The sequence below is a fragment of the Notothenia rossii genome, assembly GCF_949606895.1.
Source record: "Notothenia rossii genome assembly, chromosome: 10".
In the NCBI taxonomy this organism is placed as follows: domain Eukaryota; kingdom Metazoa; phylum Chordata; class Actinopteri; order Perciformes; family Nototheniidae; genus Notothenia; species Notothenia rossii.
Genome location: NC_136908.1, coordinates 12159317 through 12169742, shown reverse-complemented (window position 1 = coordinate 12169742; position 10426 = coordinate 12159317). Strand labels below are relative to the sequence as shown.

At 39.9% G+C, this 10426-nt stretch overlaps 1 protein-coding gene across 1 annotated transcript; it reads left to right on the top strand.

The window, feature by feature from the left end:
• The first annotated feature begins 1971 nt into the window (after positions 1-1971).
• On the top strand, positions 1972-8489 carry tmem196 (transmembrane protein 196). Its single transcript, XM_079655886.1, has 5 exons — positions 1972-2866; positions 5081-5137; positions 6936-7071; positions 7876-7994; positions 8269-8489. The coding sequence occupies exons 1-5, from the start codon at positions 2702-2704 to the stop codon at positions 8338-8340; spliced, it is 549 nt and encodes a 182-aa protein (XP_079512012.1). The 5' UTR covers positions 1972-2701; the 3' UTR covers positions 8341-8489.
• The last annotated feature ends 1937 nt before the right edge of the window (positions 8490-10426 follow it).

Below are 10426 nucleotides of genomic sequence, written 5' to 3'. Positions count from 1 at the left end.
TTCTGTGGCCAACATCTGGGGACAGTTCAAGTGTTCTGTGGCTCCTGTGGCAAAAATGTACAGTTTTTGGCAGAAGTTGAACACAACAGTAAGTTCACTTTTTTTTGATTGTATCTGTTTCAAATGCAAGAAATAAGGAGTCAACACACTACTCTGTTTAGAATACTAATTGGCAGATGCATACACTAGTTATCAGCATGAAGGACAAATGTTTTCATTGTCTGTTCATGTGAAATATGTAGAAGCCATCATTCAATTGTAGACCAATGCATGATTAAATACACAACACAACTTATATTATACATTCATAATTGTGTATTAGTTCTATCTTTATAGAGAACATTATACATTTAGAATCAGATTGTGAGACAGTGAGCGGCTGGGAAAGTCACATCGCCATGGGGCACAAACAGTTGCTATGACATGATGTTTTCTTCATTCTCAGGCATTCCATAAGGAGGGTCAGGAACTCACGCTTGGGACCACCAGTGTCCAATCCATCCTCAGTGTGTCCTTCATCATCAGTGAACTTAACTGACATCTCATGAGAGGGGTCGAATGAGGCACCTTTGAAGCCGCGGATTGCTCCATCCCACACATTGGCTCTATTAATATGGAACCTGCTGCAAGATGTGTTTGTTCTTTTTGCAGAGAGTTCTGCAACAATGTCCTCCGCGGTCAGGTATTCTGTGCTGGGAAAGACAAAGTGATGTATTATATTATTAAATGATGAAGCTAATAATAAGATTTACAGTATAGAATAGAAAAATTAAGTGGTAATAGTAACAATTAATAACGTTGCTCCATTTTGTCTTCTGGCTCAGACTGGCTATCAATAATGATAAGTGCATACACATTTGTGTAGTTGCTGCAGTGAGAAGACTGTTGAATAATTATTTTCAAATACATTATATATGCATGACAGTCATATTTACAAAAGGATGTTGATCCTCTTCCTGTTTTTTTTCAATACATTGGGTTCTAAACTGACAACAGTACTTTTGTCATACTCCTGCATAATCCTTGTAAACATTTGAAATGAATGCAACAAACAATATCTGATCTTTGAAATATATTTGTGGGTGTTTTTTGTATCGTCTTCACTAAGATGTCAGATATTGTGGGTGTCATTTGGAAATGTATGAAAGTATAATTGTTCTGCTTCCTGGCAATGTTACCCACTGTGATTGGAGGCTATACAAACAAACACATGTAAAATAAAGATACACACCACACAACTGTGTCACGATGCAACTGTCAACATCGTTTACCTATAGAAGTTGTTCTGACCCGGGGCAGACTGGACCTCTTCCTGGAATGGGGTTGGTGCTCTATCCTATTTTTACCCAGGAAATAAGTGCACACAAAGGTATTTATTGATTTCATGTTCACAAATTCAAACCTAAATGGTATAATTCCATTTTTAATTAGTCTTACCCGATCAGACGCTGGTTGTGGGTGCCTGAGAGGTCTGCTAAAGGTAAACAACCAATATATTCAAACTATTGTACTGTTAAAACATTCTGCTTCTTGTGGCACAAAATAATATGTTGACAACGTTTTATTTTACCCTGGCAAACTTGTCCATTCGTGGAGTGCTCACTTTTGGAACATTTGGAATGTCCCACACCTGCATACACACAAATGACTGACTGAAATAAAATAAATTCACTTTAATTAAGAATAGATGCCACGATAAATCCAAACTGACCAAGGTACATTATTTTGTTGAACGTCCTTTAACTCTCAAATTAGGATTTACATTGGGGCACAATAAACCAACTCCTCTCTGCACCTAATATATCTATATGATGTCAAGAGTTACATTTAGGTGCACAGTGCTGTCTCTTGACTTGCAAACTCTTTTACCAAACAAGCTAACGCTAGCTGGGTAAATATGACGCTCTGCAGCTTTTACCTGCTAATGTATGTGTTTTTGGCCGTTGTTCCGCGTTTGCACCTGCCGGCCACCGTAAAAAACAGATATGAATGCTGGCAATAATGAATTACAATAAGATGTATTAAACCTATGTATGCTTTTTTATTATTATTTCTAATGCTATGTAGGTGAATACACTTTGTGAGTCTTTAAAGAAGACTCACAAAATGAAGGCTTTTCTTTTAGGTACTGCTTTCATCAAATCAAGATGGGTTATTTGCACTACACAAATGAATACCTCTGTCTTATTTGATTTTTTTTTTAATAAAACTGTGTATAAATATGATTTTGTATTAGTTTTCTATCCCCTCTGCCTTTGTCTTATGTCAAGAACACACACACTGTTTATTTATCCAGGTACTATAGTTTAATGAGTATGAACCTGAGCACTCTGAGCTATAACTATCATGCTGTTTGAGTTTTCCACATGAGGGCGGAGGCTGTGACTCTTTTGGCCCTGTATTGCGCGCGTGTCTGAGTGTGCGCGCGAATCCCCACATCAAGTGTGTGCTCGCGTTGATGCTACCTTGGACAGCTCCAGGCAGCACACGCACTTGAGCAAGCGGAGATACTCTCTCTTTAAAAACAATTTCCAACCACAGAGCCAGCTTACCTCCTCCAGTTTAGTTTACTTTGACCTTTCCACTCTACGCGGACCTACTTTTTTCGGATAACCCCTCGTTTACAGCCCTTAATGGAGCATTAAAGACGCGGACTCCTCTCTCGCCCTCTGGCTGGAGCTGAGGAGATGCCCGGGGCGGGATGTGTTCCAGCCGCAAGATCCTGTGGAGCCTGCTCCTGCTGTCCGTGGTGGAGGTCGGCCTGGGTGTGGCGAGCATCGTCCTGGGAGCCGTGGGCATCAGCTGGGTCCGCGGAGAGCACAAGACCCAGCAGGGCGACGCGTCCCCGGTGTGGAGCGGACTCTGCGTAAGTCCTGAAACAACTTCTCTTCTTCCCTGCGTTTACTTTCAGACAGCATATCAGTGTCAGGTTAGGATAAATATCTCAGGGATGTTGTTAAAGGAAGTTGCACGGCTAAAACTCAGGGGAATTATTTGTCTCTGTTCTTATTCAACATTGAATGTACATACTAAAACGTTTCTCACAGAGAATGGGCGGTACATATGTGTATATTAAGGTCAGGTAGGCTATATTAAACTAATTTGGCCTTTTAAAGGGAAACCATGATAAATACTTTTTACTTTTTTCCTTAGTTTTATTCTTCCGAATAACTCTTCATAAAAAAATGTACAACAAAAAATCAGGCTACACATCAACGTTTTTCTTAAAAGTCTACCAATTAAGTGTTGTTTCTGTGGTCCACGACACTTTTAACTTTTACATCACACACTGAAGTTGATTTTGAAGTCACATCATAAAGCTATAAAAGGTATTCAATTGATATGTCGTCACACTGGTGGTGGTTTATCTAATATTAATCACGAACTGGAAGCTGAAGTTGCCAGTTTTAAGACCTAGGATGTGGATAAGACTACATTTGTTGTTGGTCACATACTGCACATTCGTCCTTTCTGTGACTTAATGTGTTAGTTAGTTCAATGCGATGTTAGAGAGATACAAACGGACATTTGGTCTATATGTTCATGCCACAGTTGGGCATCAGTTTCATTCATTCATGCTTGAATTGCTGCTTGGTTCTTAAGCTTTTACGCACAAACATCGCCTCTCCCCTCTGCATATGTCTCCTCCTTTTACAGTGCACTCTCTTCCTCATTTTCTTGATTTTCTGCAGAGCAATGAAAAGTTCAGTTTCTGACATTTTTAGAAGATATATAGTCTCGAATTGACTATGAGCGCAATATTGCTGCTGTGAGTGTGTGGAGCTCAACTATAAGTCATATATTAAAGTATCTGAATCTGGTTTCAGTATCTCTTGATGTGTAAATATCTGCAAAGAAAGAACTTAGTTATACTACTTTCTATGTTTTTGTGTGGGTGCATAGTGTGTGTGTAAAAAGCAGTCATTCAGTGTGACATCTGTGTGTTTAACCTCACAGCTGTCTGCTCAGTCAGCCGTTGTCTCTTTTGACTATCCAAGAGGCTTTATATCTCCTCTCAGGAACTGGAAGTTATTAGTAGTGACTGACTGTTCCCCCCAAAGTAGATTGAATGTCCAACTTTTGCACAGATTTAGTGTGCTGCTAAATCTGGAAAATGATCCTCTCTATATCTCCATATCTAAATATATCTATCAGGACTTTTTGAGTTATGAATGTTTTGCTACATTTTGTCATATATTGTTAAAAGATATTAGGCAGCCCTTTAAAAAACAAATGTCATCTGTTACATTTCTGACTTAATCCATAATGATTTGGAGTTTATCATTTCTAAATCAAAAGCACCAATTTCTTTTTAAACAAATACTTTGCCTTTAAAGGAAAGAAACCTAAAATCTAGACACCATGTATTCAGATGTGACATATATATACATTTAAGGGTTTTTATATTTTTGTACTGAAATAATAAGAATATTTTCAGAGTGAAACTGAGAAACTCTAATTCACATTTACATCTTTACTTTACAATAGATACAATACAATTACCTGAAAGCAACTTGAAACAAAACAACTTAAATTAAGATCCACTCTGTCTATTTTCTTCTGTTTAAGGCAAACCAATAAGGTCTGAAAGCTCTGAAATAAATCTAGTACGTGAACCTTAAAACCTCAACTTGAACTGAAGAACAGTCATTTTGAGTTGCTTCCAACGTTTTAATGAGTTAATACAGAAGTATAGGTATACAGTACACCCAGTACACACAAACGTATGCCTCCAGTTACTTCCAATGCAGCTTATTTCTCATCGTGTTGTCCCATTTGTAAGCATATATTCTGTCAGTGTAAAACCATACTGTTCCTGCTCAGCCTGAATCACTGACGCCCAGGACAGTGGGTTGCTGCGTAAATGCCACAATAACAGACAATCTTTTTAGACAGAGAAAGTTTCATCTGAATACCCGGGTGTAAAGAATACAATCATCCTTTCCTGCTGTCAACACAAGGAGGAGGGGGTGATGCAAATAGTTTACATTTCAAAGAGTTTGTAAGCAGTAACTTTCTTAAGGCTACAATTTAAGAAGAAACTGCTCATTAACTTGTTTGTTGTTCTCTCTCTATCCAGTTTCTGGTCTGTGGGATGTGCGGGATGCTATGTGCTCGAAAGAGGACAGGTCTTATTGTAAGTATATGTTTCGTTGACTACTTTCCCAGTGGCATCTTTTGTTGTCCTTTTGTGATATGTTTTTGGACTTTCCTGCTGCGGCAACATGCCCTCCGGTGGCACATTGAGAGCAAAATTGATTTAAAGAAAACGATTCCACATTTTTGCAAAGTATTGCATGCAAAGATCATTACTACTCTTATACAATTAAGGCCACAGCCTACATCCATTGCATATCTAAGCTTAGCTTAGCATTGCATAGCTTAGCTTAGCTTTAACACTGGAAGAAAGGGGAAATCTGTCCCTGTCCCACTATCCGCACCTCTAAAACAGATCTTGTTTTCTTTATTCTGCACAAAAAAAGAGTGTGTTCAAATATGTATTGGACAGCTGGTTGCCTGGCAACTGGATACTGTCCTATGAAAAGTCTGGCAAATAACCCTGAAATATACAGTTGTGATGAGTAAACTCCACAGTGCTGCTGTTTCACCCTGCTTCCAGGCTTTATGCTAAGCTAAGCTAACCACCGGCTAGCTTCATATATAACAAACAGATGAGGGAGCTATTAACCTTCTCATCAACAAACTCACGAACGAGCAAACATGAGTTAGAAATTGGACAATGACTGTACAAACAAGGCCTGCATACATTCCCTTACAAGTTTACATGTGATGGCTGTCTGATCATGTGAAACCCCCAAAGGTGCTCGTTGTCCTGCAGGTGCGTAGGCCTACAGTGTGCTCTGAAAAAGACATTTGCGGAAATCCAAGGAGACAGTCACCTCTCCTCTTCTCTTTCTGTCGTTCCCTTCATCTTTTATACATAGTGATCCCATCGCAGCCTCTCTGTGCCTCTCCTACAGGGAGGGCACTAATGATGGATCAATGTCAGCACAATCTGCTGTAACAGAGACATCCCTCAACCTTTCTCTCCCTCTGTCTCACCCTATCCATCCCCGCCTATTGTCTCTGTCGTCCTCCTTGTATCCTCGTGACTTTCCCTTCTTCATCGCTCTCATCTCTCCACCTTCTCTGTCCAATCTCATCCTCCCTGGTCGTTTCGATGCTCTGACTCTCTCCATCTCCTCCTTCCTTGTTTGCCTGCGGGGTGATGATTGCATTATGTTGGTTTTGCTCCGGAGTCCTGCCAGCCGCTTTCCACACTTTACAGAGTAATGACTGCAATTGGAGAAGCCTTTTTCCATGTGGTTAAAGGCACTAAAGGCATCTCTACTGGGAGCAATAAGAGAACCTGAACTCCTGACACAACGCTCACACAAACACAAGCATGCCTGCACAATAAACGTGTAGAAGTGAATCGATTGGATTGTATTATTCTGACTGCAAAGCGACTGCAGTCATTCTCCCATCACATCCTGGTGGGAGGGAAATTGGATTCTCTTACTGAGTTTGAATTTTCCAACTGCTTTTTTCTAAGGTAATCCATAAAATGTGATTTATTAGACACTGAATGGAAAATCTCACGTACTGTCTAACACACACAAATCAGACACACAAACACAAGCACAAAAGCACAAGTGATGCAAGCATATTTACAAGCTGTGCAATATTTCTGGAAGAGACAGTATGCTTTGAGAGCGATCCAATTTTCTAATAGGAAATTAGATTTATTTTGACTGATACGCATTACTCATCAGAGCAGCCGTCGTCCAAAACAGAAAATGATGGAGATGAATCTCAATAGTAGCTTGTATATCTCCCATCTCATCACTTTTTGTCAGTTTGTTTACAGTTTTGTGGAGAAGATATCAATTCTGCCGTTTGCATTGACATAAACCATTCTCCCTGTCCCCCAGATGATCCTATTTTCGGCATGCTGTATCTGTGGTCTGATTGGTGGGATCCTCAACTTCCAGTTTGTCCGGGCTCTGAACAAACGACCAGACTCCATGCACTCCATCCATCTTGCTGCCATGACACTGGCCTGTCTGGGTATAATATAACATAACACAATTGTTAATGTCTTCTTCATTTGACAAGTATGCTATCATAATGAAGGGATGTTGTTAGTAAGTATATTTGTTTGAGGGGTTTATATGTATATTCAAAGGTTTTACTGAAGGGTAAAGCAGCTTTTAATATGCCACCTATTAGCACTGTTAAATAACTCCAACCTGTTACTATCATCATAGCTCCACCACTGTCACAGGAAGTGGCGTAGTCATCTCTTTCTCCACATAAAACAGTTAAGGGTGGGCTTACAGTAATGAAACAGCAGTGACAATGCTAACATGCTGATTTCAAACTGGCATAATGTTTACTATGTTCACCATCTTAGTTTGGTGTGCAAGTTTATTACATTTGCTTTTGTAAACATTTGCTTATTTGCACAAATTACAACAGCATACATAATAAACATACCTGATATTTCCACTGTATAAAATGAAGGGATCACTTGAGGGTGACATACAGATCTGTACCTAATTTCCCAGCAATGCATCCAATAGCTGGTAAGAAATGTCAATGGATAAAGCATGAAAAAAGTGTGAGAGAGGTAAGGGGGATCGCCAAGTCATTAGGACGTATCCTCTTGGGATCATAACTATCTGTATAACCATTGCAATAGTAGTTTAGATATTTCAAATTAGACTAAAGAAATGAACCAAACAACAGCGATTAGTCATAGAACGTCGCTAGCATGGCTACAACGTATAAAATACTAAAGGTAGGAAAAAAACCCTCTTTCATATAAAATAAAGATATTTTCCATTGTTTCCCTTTTCCTGTCTTGTCCAGGGATCTCTTCCTGTACCTTATCCACGTGGCTCACCTGTCGCCTGGCCAGCTCTGAGCAGCAGAGGATGTTCCTGGAGAGGGAGCACTCGCTGCACCACTCGCACGAGATGACCGAGAAGGTAGGACATGACCGCAAAGGAGAGCTTCTAATTGGTCAGCTTGTCAACCGTATGCTAACAGTGTATGTTTCATGGGAAATATTAAGCAAATCTTTGTCTCACTGCTCCGCCTGAACCTGCTGGATCTGTCAGACCATGCTGTGGAAGCGGTAGAAGTTTTCATAAGACATTGTACTGCTTGGAAACAATGCCCCCTTTTGTTCACAGTGACCACCAAAATACAAATAAAAGTTACTTTTTAATGACCAAGTGTGTCTGTGTGTGTCCCTAACAGGAGATCCTGGACAACTCCAGTAACGGCATCCCTCAGATCTCCTACAACGGACACAACCAAGCATCACCATGACGACCTATCACCAGAGACGACACAGAGAAGGTTCATGAATCGCTCGCTTTGCTCTCAGATGAAAAATACTGCATTTCGTTTTTTCCACACATCCTGCGGCATAAGCAGTAACTACATCTTGACCCCAGGGAGTGAGTCTAGGTCTCTCAACTTGGACGCCTTTTTTCTGCCGCCTGTTTAATAGAAGAACATTCTGACAACAGGAGGAAGGTGTTTGAGCCTCTGAATGATTATGCAAATGCAGGTTCAAACCCCCTTCGACCAACTCAAACCAAAGCCGGGATGGAGAGCTGCTGTTAGGATCATAATTCAGGTGACGAACCTCGGCGTTCGGTATCTGACCTTTAAAGTAACGAGTTTGAAAGATAGATTTGATCCAATGAGATGCCCTCAAAGTAATGAGCACAAACCAAGCATGCAAGTGATTCAGTTGAATAGCCACTGCTATTTCAGTCTCAATGTCTTTATTCTCTCTTGTTATGGGTTTATGGAATGCAGACCTTGAGATAGCTTACAGTAAACCGTATGTATCGTCTGATTAAGGAATGCTTTGATATGAAATACGGTGATGCACAGTGTACTGCATTGTATATCCATGCTTATATATGTATCAGGAATCTAGCTGTAACCACAAATCAAACATATTTTTATAAATGCTTCTTATAAAAAGTGAATTAAAGTATGACTAATCTGAGTGATGGTTTATCTTGCATGGATTATGTCAGTTTAATTGAGATTCAGATTATTTTACACACAGACACAAAAAACACACACACAAACACACAAGATGCAGCAAAATGAGTTTAGTCTTGTGATCCCAAAATATGTATTAGACTGAACAAGCCTAAGGATTTTTGCACATTTCTGTCAATATGCAGGTGTTTTGAGTTATCACATAGCAAGTTGCCCCCTGACAGCATTCTAATCAATGCACTAAATGTTTAATTTCCGTTAAATAAATGCAATAAATCTTTAAAACCAAGTGTACAATATTACTGACAACATGCACATCAGGTTGTCACTTGTGATCAATGAGGAGCAAGATTTAGGAAGTCTCTTCATTCCTATGGGAGCTCAGAGGTGGATTTGGCTCGGCTCAAGGTTTACATAGTCATCGTAAAGCTAAGCGATGAGGTAAATCTCTTTAATAGCACCTCTCAAGCAATACTTAACAGTATCATATACAGTCAAACAGACAGACACACAGCTGTGACCTCTAATGAAGATACGCAATTACTCTGGCAACATCATGGCTGCTCAATACCTCATTATGGTGTTTGTCTTGTATGTGTTTGTGCATGTGTGTGTGTGTTTTAAATATAGCCCACATACTGTAGCTACTGGGAGCTCTTGCTGACTAAGAAACCACGTCACAATTTATCACTGAGACAATAAGCAGGAGTGCAAGAGAGTGTGTGTGTGTGTGTGTGTGTGTGTGTGTGTGTGTGTGTGTGTGTGTGTGTGCGTGCGTGCGTGCGTGCGTGCATGACCTAATTGACACCTTAGGTCACCCTAATGATCTGAATATGCCATGGCAGGTGAGAACAGGATACAGAATCAATAACCCTAACCCGTCTCTTATCAGATGAACAGCTTAACAGCAACCCTGCCAGGGTGGCTGGTGCACGCCCTGCAGTTTTAAATAATGAAGGGCATGTTGCTGAGGAAAGGCATCATACTCAGTGGTTTTACATAACATGAAATATGCCTGTCAGTAATCAGAAGGTTACCATGCTTTTTTTAGATACAGGAATAAAAGACAGACTTAGCTGCTGTCCCTCCCATTCTCCTTGCAGTGTGAACATTAACACTATGCTGGTCAAAGCTTTTCTGTCTGAATCACAAACCAATTTCCATACTGTCAATCTGGGGCTTTCAATGGCCTTGAAAAAGTTGCCCACTGTCCGCTGTGTAGGAACAGTGTTTGTGCCTTTTGCTAATTTATGGTCGGTAAATACAATTCTAGAGCATTCATATTATTAACATACTTCAATTTTACAACACGTGAAAGCAACATGTCACATTGTATATTATTTGACATGCAAATTAAAGATGTAAAAATAAGTTTAAACATTTTACTTCTTAC

What these genes read in the sequence shown, in the direction of transcription:
- tmem196 (XM_079655886.1), top strand. Translation starts at nt 2,702, where the DNA reads ATGTGTTCCAGCCGCAAGATCCTGTGGAGCCTGCTCCTGCTGTCCGTG. An exon ending in CGGTGTGGAGCGGACTCTGC is followed by an intron (nt 2,867 to 5,080) that starts GTAAGTCCTGAA and finishes CTCTCTATCCAG; the next exon opens with TTTCTGGTCTGTGGGATGTG. An exon ending in CGCACGAGATGACCGAGAAG is followed by an intron (nt 7,995 to 8,268) that starts GTAGGACATGAC and finishes TGTCCCTAACAG; the next exon opens with GAGATCCTGGACAACTCCAG.